At 39.5% G+C, this 18,026-nt stretch overlaps 1 protein-coding gene across 1 annotated transcript in view; it reads right to left on the minus strand.

Annotated features, from left to right (window-relative positions):
- Nucleotides 1-525: 525 nt before the first annotated feature.
- FARSB (phenylalanyl-tRNA synthetase subunit beta) overlaps nt 526-18,026 on the minus strand; it is a 36,681-nt gene continuing 19,180 nt past the window's right edge. Inside the window, exons 16-17 of the mRNA XM_033069121.1 lie at nt 15,138-15,290; nt 526-797 (exon numbers count right to left, since the gene is read on the minus strand). Of these exons, the coding sequence (XP_032925012.1) occupies nt 646-797; nt 15,138-15,290 (305 nt within the window). The 3' untranslated portion in view covers nt 526-645. The remainder of the gene's footprint in view (nt 798-15,137; nt 15,291-18,026) is intronic.

Consider the following 18,026-nt stretch of genomic DNA (forward strand, 5'->3'; position numbering starts at 1 on the left):
AATGAAAAAAATTTAATTCCACCCCCTCTCCTTTCTGAATTTAGAATGATAAAGGACCAACAGTTAAGTCTGGAGCAGGGAAGCAGATATTACACACATCTTGCTTACAAAATAGCTCTGGTTTTCATGAAACAAGTTTATTTTCCTCCCCCAGCCATTGATGAGCACATGACAACCGTATAGAATAAAAGCTCAACTCCTTAGTTCTGCTCACATTCACTCAACATTTGCTCTAATCAATTATCTTATTTCATGCACTAAGAAAAGAATGAGATTCCTGTTATGCAGCCATAATCAGTTACAGTATGAAGCTGTGTCTGTGGAACATTTCTGATTTTGAAAACTAATCATGTGCTCTGCCATTACATTTCTCTTGTAAAACACTGGGCTTTGACCCAACTTGTTTTCTCCCCCCTGCCCTTTGAAAACATTGAGGGCACAGCCTAGCCTGAGATCCCACATTCCTTCCCTGCAGAAGCCAGCCAGATTGCACTGTAAAGAACACATTTACTCAGGGAGGCAGGATCTGTTTTCCTGGTTTATTGGAACATAAAAGCATAAGCGGATGTCCCCTGGGAGGCCACAAAAGAGGAGAGGGTGCTGCATGTGACAGTGGACGGCTGTCAGAGGATAAAAGTCACATCTTCACACGAAGGGCTCAATATTGATCTCTAGGACAGAGCAAGGCATGGTGAGCTCAAACTTGGTGATAACATCAGGGTGTACGACTCCAAGTTTCCCAACGCTTTGACCTTTGACAAAGACCTCAGCACAGCGACCAGGAAAGAAAGCAGTGCCTGTAAAGAAAGTGAGAGAAAAATCAATATTTCTTTGGGCTGGAGGAGTCAATAGGCATTTAACGTGCAGAACAAAGCTCTCAGTATTAAACGGTTCTCTGTGCTGAGATGCTCAGAAGGGGCTCTCACATTCTTGCATTAAGACTGGTCATGATTGATAGAGAAGGAGAAAACACTGAGTTAAAAATAAAATGTAAAGCCCAAAGCGTGGGCATTTTTCACACTCCAATTGTTTTGACTAAGTTCCTCCTGCAATAGAAATTAGCACAGTTGAGTCAGAGGGCTACTGAAATGAAGAACTTTTGCAACCTTTAGGCTATTTAACATCTGAATGTCTCCCACCTTAGTCTGTTTAAAGAAATAAAGCTTGCTGTCATCTAAAGCGTAAGTAGGCATGTCAGCCTTGATTGCCTGTCACATAATTAAAAACAACCTGTATTTGTCATCTGGAGAAGAACTTTTAAAGTAGTTTCCTATACACCATAAAACTGTGAAACAATGAGCACTCATAGAAAGTCAAAGATCATCTTCCTCTTACCTCAAACCAAGTCTCAATTTTTAAATGTTACATGGAAGTCTTTTTCCTAAAAAAGTAGTTAAATTTGCCATGAAGAAAGAACTTAAAGCAGCTGTGCAGACTTTTTCATGGAAAGACTTTTCTACCTGGGAGCTTCCCCATGTGTGGTGGCTCTACCAGCACTATGTTCTAGCTTGTCTGCTGCAACTAAACTTGCTTTTTTTGGCTTCTGTCCTGAGGTGAGTGGCATTTTTATCTGATAGCTCTTCTAAAGACAAACCCGTAACAGACCAGCCACCTCCTCCTTATGACAGCACCTCTTTCTGAACGAGTGTGTGGAAGCAAGGCACAGTGTGTGGGACATCCCATGAGCAGTGCTGCAGGCAGTGCTGTGACATCAAAGGGGGAAAGGGGAGAGGATGAAACAAGGCCACTGAATCCTTAAGATTCTGAATCCTCAGAAAGCTCCTCCACCTTGATTTAATGCTGCTGCCTTCAGTGTATTCTGCAAAAGGATCACAAGAATTTCCTGACAGCAACTTTCTCTCTGGTTGCACCAAATGCTACTTAAGGCTCAGGATCAGCCCAGGACATTTTAATATGTGTACAAGGAGCTACCTAAAAAGGCAGTAATGTCCAAATGAACCTCAAACCTCAGGAACATTTTCATGATACTCTGTCCACTAGTGGTCAAGCCCAGAGATATTCTCTGTTAGCTCCACAGTGGAAATAGTTAATTTAAGAAGTGTCTCCTATGAGGTTTGTAGTTGTAACTTGCAGCTACAAGAACAGCAATTAGGTCTTTTTCTTGCCCGAGTTGCTGCAAGTGCAAATTAACTTCAGTGTCCACTTCAGTTTTGGCTCCCTTGTGAAATCTGACCACAGTAGTAAATGACCACACTAACATTGCTTAAAGGCTGTCTTAAAAACACTTGGAAGTAGAATCTTTTAAATTATCCAGTTCCAGTCTTAGCTACAAGCACAAACTAACAACTTACACTGGATGTAGAACAGTGAAATTACCTCACCCTGGATGCTACTGGCACGTGACTCCAGCCAGAGACACACTTGCCACAGCCAAGCTGTACTATTCAAAACAAGATGAAACAAATTTAGAAAAGAGTCAAATGTCACACATACAGATCACTGTGCAGATTGTGGGTGAAAACATAACCTAAAAATAAAGTTGCCTTTTCTTAGTGGTAAAGGCTTTCCTCTCTGTAAATAAAGCTGGTATTGTACCAAAGATGTGAGCAGCACACAGAGACTTTCTTTTAGACACTTGACTGTAAGCTTGAACTGGCACAAGGGCAAGAACCAAGCAGAAGTTCATAATGTTGGCATGGTACCCCACTATAAATCTGTAGCAAAAAAAGAGCTTTGACAATAGGGTCAGTTAAAAAGCTGTGAGTCTGACTTGTCTGTTCTTCTGAGCTTCCTTCTGTGTAGTCTTGGGAAAGTTATTTTATCTTCCTGCACATCTTAGACCCAGCTATGTCATGAGACTTAACTGTTTTTAAACTTGTTATAGATATCTGATGGGGTCTAAAATAATACTGTATTCAGTCAACCTAACAAGGGCAGTTTTCCAGATCTGTGCCACTTCCCATTGTGTGAAATAATACTGTTTTCATACACAACAAATGCTCTGCTACCCATCACCAGCTGTTGGTCTCCTAGTCCCAGTGAGTTCTGAATATGCTGCTCCAGGCTAGGGGTTAGACACTAAGCAGAATTTTCCATCTCATGTAGCAACTGATGCTGGACCATGATGTTACTTTTCTTTGCACTTCCTTGCAGTGAAGAGGGAAATATATAATTAATATTAAGGGGGAACACTTAGGTCCCCAAAGTGCAGGAAACGGGACCTTCAAATGACATCTCAATTTCTAGTTAAGCTGACCCTGAAATTCTGGCTGCTTCACAGGGCAGTCACCAGTGTGCCCCATGCTCTGCAGACATGGCAATTACAGGGCACAATTCTGTGGCTGGAAAAGATCAGACAATAAGCAAATAAAAATGAAAGAACCTGTTAAAAACTTTAGAGTCCCCATCTGTCCAGCCAACACATGGCTCTTGCACCAAAGAAACATGAGCTGAGAAACAGGTTTACAGAGAGTTTATGAACTCTGTTTAATAATGGAACTATTATTATGGTAATTGGCTGCACTACAGAATGCTTCAAAGTATATTCCTGCCTGCCAAAAGGGCCTCCAGACTGCATCCCACAGGGGGGATCTAAAGCCTTCCTTATCTTAGTGAGTCCTCTTTGACCACACAGGTGGTAAGGGAAGGAGGTTGGCTCAGGCACTGAACCAGGTGGTGCTCCATGTGCCTCTGCCACGGAACCAGAATTTGGAGCAAATGTAAATTCCAGGTTAAAAAAAATCAGACATTGAAAGGGAAGCACAGAAGGAAAAGAAACCTCAGAAGTAATGTGAAAAACCTGAGGGAAAGAGAAACAAGCATTTGCAGGTGGGGGAGAGCTTTGATTGAGGGACCAACCACAAGTACAAAAGGAGACCTGAGCTAGAGGAGCCTGCTGTGCTGGGGTGAGATACAGGCTGCAGGAGGACCTGAGAAACCTCTGGAGCAGGGCAGCAAACCAGGAAACAAAGGTAAGGACTTTTTTCATTCTAATTTGTGTGTTTCTGGTATTATCAAGTAAATAGCAATGGTGGCTAGGATTTCTAGCGAAGTTTGTGCTATGGACTGGGCAGTGTTATGTCACTTCAGCTCTTGATGCAGAGTAAAAGTGAGGGACAAGGCTGTACGAAAGATGTGCTGAGGGTACTTGCACATGTGGAAATTGATAAAAGTGCACATGCTGTTACCATGTTTGTGGAAGGCATCCTAGAAGCTGAAGCCCAGTGCGCTTAAGCTTCAGTAAAGCCTTGATGTCAAAATTAGTCTTTCCAGAATCACTGGTAGCTGTGATCAGTAGCTTTTGAGCAGGGGTTTACCATAGTGTGTCCTGTCTGTCTGTACAGTATCATTCAAGAATAGCATGGTTGTGAGGAGCACAGTCTTCCCAAAGAAACTGTCCCTAGTCAGGGAGGCAGCTGGAGGCCTTTATCTGCTAGGAAGAGATTGTATTTGCTGCTCGTGTAAGTTTGCTGCTGCTCCTGTAAGTCCAACTGGTTGGTTGTACCATCAACTACATTGAGAGTCAAAATTCACTTAAGTTTTAGTTCACTGCGCCTTTTGTTTTAAGGATAACAGACTTATCCCTCTTGACATAGTAAACCCTTTCTGTTCTGCACACAAATAAACTTCACCTTGAAATCTAGTCAGAGATTGTATTGTCCTTGCTGATAGAGACCCAGACAATGCCAGAGCAAGCCTGAAGGTCTGGCAGTGGAAATCCACATCTTAATGTCAGGTGTGTAAGTGGTAGTTAGGAGAAGGGGTGGGGTGAAATCCAATAGCTGTTCCTAAAGAAGGGATGCCAAAGCCAGCCCTGTCTTACACTGACACACTACACGCAAGGCAAAGACAAAAGCTGCTTCTCGTGGCTGCAAGTAAGAATTTAATTTCTGATGTTCAGTGATGTAGAAGTAATACCTTTAATTAAAGCTTCTGTAGCATGTCCTCAAAATCCGTAATTGCCTTTCTGTATTCAGGCAACAGGGCCACTTTGATTGCTTTGGGGTAATTCTTTGGCCAATAATCCAACAGAGCATGTAGTCTTTAGCACATTTTCTGGCTAATTGACTCTCAAAGAGCTCTGAGTTCCCTGCACTCTTTGTTGTCAAACACCTTGCACAGTTTCTTTTCTCTACCTTACTCTCCCTTCCTTTCAAAAAGAAATAGATTAAAGTTGTATTATAGGCCTGCAGTTGCACTAAGCCTTCAAACCTGCTTATTTGTTGCTGTAATTTGAAGGAACACTGGAAGCTGAAGCTTAAGAAGGTAACAGAGCAGAGCTTATCTGGCCTCAGTAGCCTTTCATCTTAATTCTCCTCCCTTCAGTGACTCCAGCTGCCCTTTCACTACCTCATCACAACTCACCTGGGGAAGTGAGTCCTTTTTGCCTGTGCTACACCAGATAGAATTTACTTTTGTAAGGTTAATGTTGGTTTTAGGATCGAGTTCTTCACATTTTTGACCGATTTCTTTTTTTGGCAGAAAATGCAAATCAAATGCAGAGTCAGAGGGCACTTGGAGCCCAGGCAGTGTGTTGAAGGGCAGCCCCTCTTTCTGCCTATACACAGCACAGACAGGCTCCCAGAGCCTTATGCAAACCAATGGCAACCTCAAAATCAGATCTTGTCATGGAATGATTTACCTTCAGATAACTCTTAAAACCACAGACAGCTCAAATCTTGCATGATTTCTGGAACATACTGAGAGACCAACTGTTCTCATAAGTTGCACACTGTCAGCACTTCTTCCTTATGCTCTCAAGCCCAGAAAACACATACTTTGGGATCAGTGGGATATTTGTCAACTTTAATCTCTTGACTTGTCAGTTCTGACTAAAGCTGTGCCAGAATGACTGCCATTTCCCCACATTATACCTAACTGTAGTGACACACAAGGAAATTCAAATTAGTACTATTAAATTTAAGGTATGTGGCTAAATTACCCCTCTCAAGAAAATAATTAACACTTGACAAAAGTCACAGAATCAATGAATATGTCCTTGTCTAAAGGGCATCTTTCATTCTGATCTCTTCCTCTGTTTTTCCAAAAGCCTCCTCATACAGGGCATAGCAGAAGAGGGTAAAGTGACAATCAATTATTTACCTGGACTGCTACACTGGATTTCCAAAAATAGAATTGAATATTAGAGTCCTTGTGCAGACAGTAAGGCTGGGAACATGAAGAATCATCCACAGATTTGCAGTGGTCAGTAAATCACCTTTTCCTATTACAACTCAGTGGCTGAGTTTCTATTAACTTGTATTTCAGGGAGGGTGTGAGGAAAATGCTTCTATCTCAGAAGAACTCTCATATACAACACTATAAGGTGTATTTGTATTTCATTCTTGCTGTGGAGTGTCCCAGGTTGTTTGGTGTTGCTGGATGTCAGAAAGTGGTTCAAGGATGCAGTAGGTTTGAGGCACATCTTTATTCACCTGTCTCAATCTCAGGATTACAGCAACCTCAGACACTTACAGTGATTTTACCCAGATAATTTTGTTTCCTAATGGAAGGTAATACATGGGTGGGTGTTGAGGCTAAGGAATGCAGGTATTTGAGGTTCTCTTATTAAACACTGAATGTAGGAAAACTAGGAAAAAATCTATGAAATTCCATGTATTTCTCTAGAAATCAGTATTTGTGTATAAAGCTGAAAAATTTGCCTTTGTGGGGCAGTTGTGAGAAACAGCAACTCTGCAAAGCAACTCAACTCCAGTGGAGAGTTACCATTACACAGCTAATCTTTGCTATTAGGCTGGTTTATCTGACTTATCCAGATTTATTTGAAACATTATACTTTGTCTAAAAGTCACAAACCTAAGCTGATATTATGTCACAGCTATTTTGTCTATAAAACGAAGGAATTCCTAATCCCCCAAAAAAGCTCACTTTTAAAAAAAGTCTTGCTATTTCACTTAAAGCTTTGAACATTAAAAAACTTAATTTATTGGTGTTCTGTGGGTGTTTTCATCACTCTTTGGATATCTAAATGAATGATTTGTCCTTGCAAACAACAAAATCTGTCAAACTAGGAAACAATAAACCATATGCTTTCTGGCAGGGGGTATAACATACTCTGTGCTCAGCAAGGCAGCAGGTTTTAGCTTGTTAGGCTCTGCTTTCATAGAGGCACTAGAGAATAACAAGAACCAGCACTAAGCCAGCCTGCAAGTCTACTTTAGTGTGTCACATTTGGTTTGCATGTTGTTTAATCACTCATGTCCTCTCCCAGTGACCTGCCTGAGATACCCAAGAGCCACCTGATGCTGTGCTTTCACAGCTCCCCCATTTCATGCCTTTCAGGAAATGATGTGACAAACTGGCATGGAATAATACATCATTAAACAATGAATCTCAGCAGTCACTGGAACTGTTCATCCCTTAGTTTTAGCAACCAAGGTTTATGTTGCAAAGCAATGCCTTACAGTGGCTCCAGCAGGAATAGAAATGCCTGAGCTGAGTGAGCTCAGCATATCTGTGTATCTGCTCTTTTTTAACACATACATCACAAGCAAAGATAAAGTCACCTCCTCCACCATGGGCAACAGGTATCTTTGGAGATTGCATTCACACTGATCTCAATGTTTGAGCCAATATCTTGCAAATTCATGTTTAAAATGTTATTGCAGAAATAAAAAGGAAAAAAAGTAAGATGAAATTTGAAGCACCACCCCTCTGCCTTCATATTAAAGTCAAAAAATCACACCAGACTGGAGAGCTGCTAAACTATAAAGTATAAAATTGGCATGCTCACATTTGGTGGCATTCATATCAGTATGGCAGTGAAAATGAAAGGAGATGCACACTCAGTTTGCCTCCAGCCCCAGCAGGCTGAGCAGATGAGAATGGAATTGAAAGATGGAGCTGTGGGACAGGCAAATGTAGCATTTCTTCAGAGAAGCCAGAACTGCCCCTGCCCCCTGAGAAAGGAGCTGTGCTATTGCTGCTGCTGCCTTGGATGAAGCATTTTTTTTTAATAAAGAAGGCTTTGCAATATTGAAAATATAGTTGATGACTAAGCAATAATTTTCTATTTAAAAATGTAAAAAGTTGGAAATTACCTAAATCTATAATTATACAATGCAAAGCTGTGCCAGACATTTAAAATTCTTAATTCAAGGAAGACTTACCTGTTAAGACTTGTTACGATGTGTGATTAAAAAAAAGATAGTTGCCTTTGGGGGGCAAAACCAAAGGAATTAAAGTCTGAAGAGGCCCCTCCAGTAAAGGAACAGCAGAAGAGCAAAGAGTTGCCAGGGATAAGACATTGACATCTTGAGTTCAACAATCACAAATGCCAGTGATTTAGATGTGGGGGTTTTTTTTCAAAAACTGATAGGAAATGAAAACCCTTAACTGTCAGGAGAAATGCTACTACTCCTTGGAGCATGCCTAATCTGTCAGAATAAAATGCAATGGGAAGAAAAATATTGTAATCTTTAATAGTTGATACTTGCAAAAATAGGCACTAGAAGACAGCTTGACACTTGAAGATAGGTTGTACTTCTTTTCAAATTGACTTGATGCCTTCCTCATTTCCTCAATTTTTGCAGTTGCCATAGATTTCCTTTATCCCTCCCACTATAGGATGCATACTTCTAAATCAGTCAATTAAAAGGAGTTTCTCTTCAAAAATAATTGTCTGGATTTGAGAAACTAACACTTTCTTTGCTCTCTAATTGACTTTCTTTCATATGTGTGTGTGGGGGAAGTGTCAAACATTATTTGGTGATGAAAGTTTAAGAGACAAAGAAGTCTAAGCCTGTCAAACCTTTTGTTATCCCATGCTGTGCTAAAATGATGTACTTTAACTCACACACTTTTTGGGGATAAGAGTTGATACTTGAAGGGTATTGAGAAGGAACATTCAAGTTTCAGAGAAGAGCTGAAATGACCACAGGAATGGAGCTTTTTTCATACTAAAAATCAGCAGTGTAACACAAAGCTAATGAAATGAGACCTATTTCTAGAAAAGCTGAGTTTTGCAACAAATCCTGTGCTGTTTAGCCTACCTGCATCACCAGTGCCAGAGTGTGCTGCCAAATTTTGCTAACCAGGTTTATCTGGAGATATTCCAAATACTGTACACTTGGCTACATCTGTAATATAGTCAACCCTCCCATTTCATATCTTTCCTGGGTACCTTCTTGGGTATTAATGGAGTTAAAATCAAATTGGAGGCATTAACACCATAGTGGGAAGACACTTGATAGAACAGAAATAAGCTTGGCAAATTTACAGGAATTTAGTTCCTATAGATCTCAAGACCTGTATTACAGAAAGGAGACAACAGACAAGTAAAGGGACATTAAGTGAGCAGCCACACCCACTTTACTAGATAATTTAATGCAATTTTGACTTGTTAGACCTGTCATTCTTCATGTAACTAAGTTCCCTTGATGCTACAGAAAAATCTGTTAAAGAGAAAAGGATGAGAAATTAATTAGATATCAAAGTAGTGGCCCACATGGAAAAGCAACAAGAACTAGTGACAAACATTCAAGTTTGCAAGATGATTTATAATTAAGCCATTTTAATGATCATCTTGCAGAATTAGGGGAATAAATTTAAAAACACTAAAATTGGTCAGGTTTAAACAAAAAAGCACCTGTTCTTAGCTATCACTATTAATTCATTAAACTGTCTGGAAGGTAGGGAAAGGACTAAAGAGAGACAGGAGTGGAAGAACTTCAAGAACAATTTATTTGATAAATGAGTACTAACAGTTTCACAATAAAAAAGAGGAATGTTTTTGGCCAAAACCCTACCCATATTTTGTGCTGAAGTGAATGCAATCAAAAATCCTTAGAGTTTAATCCTTAAAGTTCCTTAGAGACAAAAATAAGAGAAATAATTTGCATTTCAGAAAATATGATTAATATCAGCGGCTGAAATTCATCAAGGAACTGAAAAAATTAGGAAAGATTAATTACTGCTGCAGTAAAGACAGCATTTTAAAAAGACTTTAGAGACTCTAACAATTTGCTTCCAATATTCTAGTAAGTGAAAGTATTCTACCTACAAGATTGGCTAAAGAGACAGAAGTGTATTAAGTTTTTAATAAATGTTTTCATCTGGGGTGGAGGGGAGATATTGTCCAGCCCATTGAGCAAATGAAGAAAGTGTCTGGTTACATCCACCAGGCTTAGGCTGTTTCTAAGACACCAGGAGTCTCAGGCATCAGATTTGTGGTGCAATTCTCAGAGCAAATATCCTGCCTGCTCCTGTCACAATACTGGGAATTCACCAGTACCAGAAAAATGTTAAAGTGGTGCCTGTATTTCAGGATGGATGATCTAAGTTGATTGTCTGTGATAAAAAAAAATTGTGGGGAATTGGCAAAAGTGAGACTACCAGGAGTGGAATACCGTGAATTACCAGCTGATGTGTTTTATTAAGAATGGATGTTTTCAAACAAATGTGATCATCTACCAAACCTGTAATTTGAAAGACTACGCAATGGCACCTATAAAAATGCCAGTTAAGGGGATTTGGAGTTGTCTGATAGTTCCCAGTATGTCAGAAATGATATTTCAAGGCCTGGTAAAATTGGCACATCTCCTTTAGCTATCTCTGAGTAAATAGACAATTATTGACATTTGTGACCAATGCAATGGCTGCCAAGACAGGCAGCTGAAAGGCCAGGATTGCCATTAAGAGCAAGCTACAATTTCTTAAAATAAGGCAGGTATTAATAATGCCAAGCTCAATATGAGCACTACAAATCTGCATATAGTTCAGTCTCCCAATTTAAGCTGATTACTGAGATAGATGCTGCAGTTCAAATCCATACCTCTAGCTTGGAATTAGTCCCAGATTTCCCTCCTCTTGTCTTGTGAATTGAGGTTCACGGTCTAAATCTTCCTTTCAAAGTTGTTTATTGTGTAATTATTACTATAAAAGCCAATGTTTATTGATGTTCTTAGTTATGGAGGTAACTATTACACCTCTAATTTCACAGCTGAACCTTATTAAATGGGAAGCTATTACTATGATTTACTGTGGAATTAAAATTTTCTACACTTTACTACACCTTTCATTTAATTAAATAAGGGCAGTAAAAAGAAGGGAGTGTGACTTCTGTTTTTGTTGGGTTTTTTTTTTTGAAGACAACTCTCAGTTAGTGAATGAAGCAAGAGTTAGTATGAATTTATCATGTACACATTCATGTTGAACACAAACAGGCTGACCTCCCAGCTTTGCTAAGCTGATCATTACCTTAAAAGAATGAATGGCATGAACATTTAGTTTATAAAAAGTAAATTAATAAATTCAGGAGTCAGCTGAAATCCCTGATAATCAGTACTGTAGAAGGAAGCTCATGTCACAAGCTGACTCTCTTTAGGGGTTGCTTGTTTTCATGAGATTGCTGTTTCAATTTTGTCATAGAGGACAGTGGGGCAGACAGGGCCATGAGCAGTAGCCATGCACAGATTCTCTGCCATTTTCTGTGAACCTGTCAAGTTGTTTCATTTTGATAAAACAGGGGTATTTCCTTTTCAAATAGTTTATGCTTAGTTAAATGCCATGTGCAAAGTGAAAGGTACTGCAAAACCAGGGGCTTCTCCCTTAAATAAGGGACTCTTAAATGCTACATTAGGAGTGAAGATAATTACACCTTCCACTTCACACCACTCCTTTGAAGGCTGTGATATATAATCCACTGTCAGGATTTCCTAAGCCCTTCTTTATTCTTTTCAGCCTAAGTAAGGCTTTACTATGGACCCAAACCCCATGATTAGCATCACCTCCTGTGATTGTTGTCCTGATTTCTGGAAGAAAATTGTCGTCTCAGATGGTCATGCAAAAGCACAAGATCACTAAAATATTGCAGAAAAGACACCCATTCCTGATTAGAACTTGAAATTAAGATTATCTTCCAATATAATAATAATAATGTCTCTAATTTTCAGTTCAAGGGAACTGAAATCAATGAGAGTGAACTAAAAGTTAATTTTATGAAATTACCTGAAAACATATAACTAATTTTGTTGTCTCTTTTCACCTGTATTTTTATATTTTAGAAGTTGTTTACCCTCTAACCAAACACATCCATATTGATATTTATATTTTATTAATGGTATGGTTAAGTCTCCAAATTTTAATGTTTTTTTTATTATGGAGAACATACGATTTGAGGAATGATCATATCTTTTCCATTTATATTTGATTATGGATGCCTGTGCCATAAAACAAAGAGGAAAACTAGAATGCTTTTTTAGGCCAGTAGGATTCACTGTCAAAAAGGTAATTCTGTGCATTTTAAAGCAATGGGGAGCATTTCAGACCTCTGTCTTTAAAACTTTAATTTTGTATGTTTAGTGACAGCAAGAAAAAGTTCCATTAGTAAGTTTTAAGAAAGTGGAAAGTATTGAGTGTCAAATGTATGTTGAAGTCTTCAAATTCAGTCACTCAAAAGCCTCTCTTCCTTAAGGCTGCTCTGAACAGCTCTTCTCCATTTATTACCTAGCTCAGATTACACCAAAGCACAGTGCAAAGGCCAGGGGAACATCACAATTTCACCCATATTTTCTAGCATCTGTACTTTTTCCCCAGGTGTTGCTAGAGAGGCAAAACCACTCTGACCTTAAGGTCAAATCACAGGGCACTTAGGTGTTGGCAGAACAGAAGGAGCTCAAATAACCATCATTTGCACATATGGACCAAGCAGGACCATAGCACAGGCATGTCATTCTCCAGAGGGAATTTGGGCAAGTGTCAGATCTGTGCCCAACACATCTCTATCTATTCTCTGCAGCTCATTTAAAGCTAGACTTTATTCTTTTTCTTAATAATCAATGATTATTGTTTTACAATAATCAGTGGAACTATTTTAATCAGTTACAGAGTAAAAACAGCTGGCCTAAACCCTACTTTTGCACTGTGTTGCTTACTGGTCTCAAGCTTTGTTTCAGATTATGGGCAGAGACAATACCTCTAAATCTCTCTAAATCAGGGGCCTAGGATAAACCCACTTCCTGCTGTACAAATTTGTAATTTGGCACAGGCAATAAAACAGCTTCGTGCAGATGCCTCTAAAAATCTGTGCCATGTGCAATGTCCTGATTTCAAACCTCTGAAGTAACTGGTACTGTTCTTATGAATTATTTCAGTATCCTGAGGTCTCTAAGATGTTACACTGAGCAGTTACCTTACTCCATCATCTGCTGGCATCTCCCTCACACACGCTTAATTGACAAACTGTGAAGCAACTTAAAACCCCCAAAATAACAAACAAATAAGCAAACCAACCACTAAAAAACCCAAACAAAATTCTCCAAGTTACTCTGATTCCAACCATCTCTGCAGTGAAGGTCTCAAGCTAAGTTGGTGCAGTGACACTGCATTTCCTATGGCACTAGAGTATCAACCATCTGCATTGATAGCAAGGTTAAATTCCAATGTCAAGATAACTGCAAGGAATCCATGTGCCATCCCAGGAGAGTTTCTGAATCATTGGTGAAACAGAAAGTAGTAGATTTTTTTTTTTCTTTTTTTGGCTATAACCAAGAGCAACAAACTGCTTGTAATATATTGCACATGACAAGGCATAATCCACCCTCTGCACTAAATGTGCTGTGGAGTAATGTCATGGGAATGCAGGGATTTTGAGTGAGCATTGTAAATCTCACAGCATCAGGAATACTGAGCAGCACTAATATCTAGAAATAACTTCTTCCCTGTGTTGGGATTATTTTTGAGGTCTCTTTCCAACTTCTTGAAATTAGCTGTCATGTTACAACACAGGATATAAAACACTTGCAAATGTTTTTCAGTACTGAAGTAAACTCTTGATCTGTCTATACAAAAACCTACTACAGCAGAGTTTTGAATAGGAATAGAACATTTCAGTTTGACTTCAGTGGCAGCTGATTACCCAACTCCCAGAGGCTCTTCCTAACTCCCCACTACCACATCCCCCTTCCAAACAAGAGGCTTTGCTATTACATGTTCTGTGCTTGATAGAATTAGAACCAGAAGTACAATTGTATTAAACATTCTTCTGATTAACCTGGGAATCCTAGTAACAATATTTTAACAAACCCCTGAGAGTCTGCCTAAGTAACACTGAGCAAAATAGTACTTTCTGGAAAAAAGCATCAGTATGTCTGACATAAGTGTGCACTGAAGTGCCAGGAGACTACTTAGCTCAAGTGTTCTGCTTGGTATATTGGCAGCACACTGCAGAACAGGGAGACACCAAACAAATTTTCATTCAAGTTCCATGAACAGGAGAGTTGGGTCAGGTTGCCAGGGACCCTGTGTCAGGGCCACTGTTCCAGGAAGTGCGGAATTAAAGCACTTCAAGCTGAGTCAGTGTCTCATACCTCTGAACATCACTGCATGACACATAAGTAGAACCACAGCTGCCATCCCTGTGGCCATGATTTTTTATTCTGTGCTTTCTATGCTGCCATTTTAGGTAGCAGAATAGATGAGTTCCTGGTGCTGCTCTCTTCCATCAACCTGTATTCTTGCAATGAAGGAATCAGGTCAACCTGCTTGCTTTCTCCCTTACATGTACAGGCACATACACAGAGGAGATTCTGCACTTAAGGATGTTATTTTTAATTCATGTGCAGCTCACCCTGTATGGAGAAGGGAGAGGGCTGTTATACAACTATCTAAGCAGCAGGGTCAGTCTCAGAGACAGTAGCTCTTTGAATGAAAGATATATAAGGCATGTAGCTTCACATGAACATATAAATAAAAGGTACCTATTAAAAAAAAGCTATAGATAAAGCTAGAGATCCAAAGATAAGGTGGAAGAAGTGGCCTTTTCCAGGCTCTCTTAGCCAAGGAGGATACAGCGGGTGTCTGGCATATTCATCAGTTCAGCAAATTCCTATGTACCCTTGCCATCAGCAAATTGTTATAAACAGTCCATGAAGCTCAGGGCATATGCTATAATTTAAGTTCCCTTAAAAAGCTGTGAACTCACAAAGTACATTATTCAGGACAGCTCACAGAAGGACAGCAATCCCATTTCACAATCAGTGAATGCAGGCAATGTCTTTTCACTATCATTCCATCATGCTGCAGTATGACAGCATATATAATGATATTAATCCTTAGTCTCTACTGCTGAGGACAACCAAAAATTCTCCTCAGATTGCAGGGGAACATTTAAGTTCCAGAACAACCTCTGCTGTACACTGTAATTCTTTCTTCCTTACCTTCAGCTGCCTTGATGGTGTAGCCATTCTCTTCATTTGGTGGTACATCCAGGACCTGCATGACCCTGTCCAGCAAACCATGGATGATCTCAAAGCCTGGGCTTTTGTTATAATAAATAGCACATAGATGTCTGTAGTTTTTTGCTCCCACATCTGCAGAAGAAGGAAGCAATTATGTTACCTGGGAAACTTTATCACACTTTGAACTCACCTTGCCTTTTGCATCACTTTTTTTCTGCTGCCCTGTGAAGTACTTGTGGCTGAAAGGAGAAATAAGTGTATAAAATGGCTTCTCTGACAGGCCTGAAATGTAGATTGAGGAAATAACACTATTTCTTTCCCCACTGGACTCTCACAGTCAGAAATATAAAGAAAGATTTAAAGTGCTCTAGGCCTCGAGCAGGAAAGATTTTTATATTCAAGTATCTTGTATGCGATGACAGGTACCAAGTGTAAAGCTAAGTGTTAAAGAAATTTAAAATAGACAAGCCAAAATGCAAATACCCAGTAGGCATGGAGAAGCTTGTGATGCTGGTGGGAAAGCTAAATATTTATAGAATTGGCTGTAGAACAACTACCAGCACAAAACAACCAGCCCACAACCTGAAACGAGTGTAATAATGTTAGCATGGTGATCTGTGAGAGGATCTTAATTCACAGAGGTTCCCAAATCACAACTGATGCTTTCTGGGATCATCTTGGACATCCCTGAAACCAAGTGATTATGAAATATGTGCTACTGCACAAATCCAAGACAGTGACATAAGGCTCTCCCACTTTGGACAACTCAAGTCAAACCCCTGCCTTATGCCTTCTGACATTAGTGATTTCAGCAAAATATGTTTCCCTTTTTTTTTTTTTAATTTCAGCATGAGTATGTAGCAGCATGTTGTTGTACTTGTACCTTGAGGCTACCCCACTGCAATGCACCCTGTCTGGGACTAGGGGGGCTTTAGAGGTTTTACTCATCGTGGGTTTCAGCATTTTGATCAAGTCAACAGGAACTAAGCTCAAAGAAATGAGAAAAGGAATGGCTTTTTCAGGCAGCATAGAGTTCAGCAGTGAAAATTCTTTACCACAGGCTTTTGTGGATGCCAGGAGTTTACACAGCTCTGAGGAGGCAGATAAATTTATCAGTCCATAGCTGATAAATCCACTGTTTCTTACTACAAAGAATTACATTTATGCTGGGAAGTCCCTGAAGTACTCCTGGCCATACAGCAGGGGAGCCCTCTGGCAGCATTATCCATTTCTACCTCAGAAGCTCTCCTGCTTCTGCCCTGACAAGCTGGAGTTACAGTCAGGGCATTAATATCTATCATATGAGAAATCAGATTAAATGAAATTTATGTCTTGTTTATGTACTCCAAATAAACATTCAGTGACAAAAAATCTGACAGGAGCTAAACAGGAAAGCATTTATCAAGTGACCACAAATACAGAAGTTAAAACAGAAAAACACAGGAGCAGAGCCTACACACAAGATGAAAGTTCATCCTTTTTGAGTCAGAAGTCATTCAAAACTTCTAGGGCAGCTACTTGGTACCACAGCTGCAAGTTCTCTCACCAGTCACTGAAAGCTGAACTTACTGTGGCACTAAGTCTGCAATTTGTCACTCAGCATTTTTTTCCTGTCATTATAATAATGTGCAGTGTTAAAGAATCCAATCCTGAAGTTAAAATGGCAACATAGGAAAGTAAAGGCTACAGAGAAAAATATCAATAAATGCAGTGTCTGTTTTTGGGTCTGAGCACTCTGGCTGCTCTGTGTGTCACATGTGTCTCTGTTTCCCAGCTCTAATGAGATACCACGAAGTAGTGCAGTCAGAGATGGTCAACAATTTATTTTTATGTTATACTGAGCAACAGAATAGAAAAAAACTATTTTCCCTTCCCTAAGACAGCATATTCTTTGGGCTAGAAGTTCAGTAGAAGATTTTCCTTTTTTTAAAATGAGTCATTATGGTAGCAGATTTTGTGACAACTATCTATCTGAATTTTAATTTCATTATGATTAAGATAGTCAGTGGTGCCTTCAGACCAGAGTTCTTAACTAAAGCATCAGAAATAAACATACACAACATTTTTTATCCCTCATGTTTTCAATTTTAGGAATCTTTGGTAAAGGAAAGGTGGTTTTTTTCGAGTGTTAGAAAACTTACTCCTTTACAGAGTTCTATCACAACAGAGGAAGTTCATTCACTACAGGAAATAGGAAGGAAAAAAGATATTGGGAATTGTAGGCAAAAGCTGGCAGATGTTAGAAATGCTTCAGTTCTTTCTAAGTCACTTAAGAGCTCTCATGTCATGCCATGAAACATTTCTATTTTTCAAGTGAGCTTGCCAAGTATGTCAAGCCAAATTACACATAAATATATGTATGTATGTATATATTTCTGAGACTTCAAAGCACTTCCTGGGGATGCTGCTGAAAAACAATCCAAAGGATGGGCAGCTGCTTAGGAATATGTGAGCCAAAAGAGAGCAGAGAAGATAAAGCAGTGTTTTATCTGTTCACTGTTCCCTTTCAAATTAGAGCTGCTTCAGAAAAGTGACCTGGTGATCTGAAAAGGGACACCTGCTCATGCAAACTTGTCTTTTAGCCTCCCAAACTCTTTTCTGCAGAAAACCAACACTTCCAGACAGTTGGAAATATGCTTCAAAAGGTGACAGCAGCTGTATTCACAGATGATGTAAATTGTACTAAATGTGTGCTACCATAAGCTTGCCAGACTCTCCCAGATCACTGGTCAGAGGTGATTTTCTAATGGATTCATTTCTTTTGTTGTGGTGAAAGGGTGTTCTCTCCTAGGCCTGATAGTAAAGGTACTGATTTATACCCTAACTAGTGTAACTGTCCTACAGAAGTGATTACCTAGTGCTACAAAT

The sequence above is a fragment of the Catharus ustulatus genome, chromosome 10, assembly GCF_009819885.2.
Source record: "Catharus ustulatus isolate bCatUst1 chromosome 10, bCatUst1.pri.v2, whole genome shotgun sequence".
Classification (NCBI taxonomy): domain Eukaryota; kingdom Metazoa; phylum Chordata; class Aves; order Passeriformes; family Turdidae; genus Catharus; species Catharus ustulatus.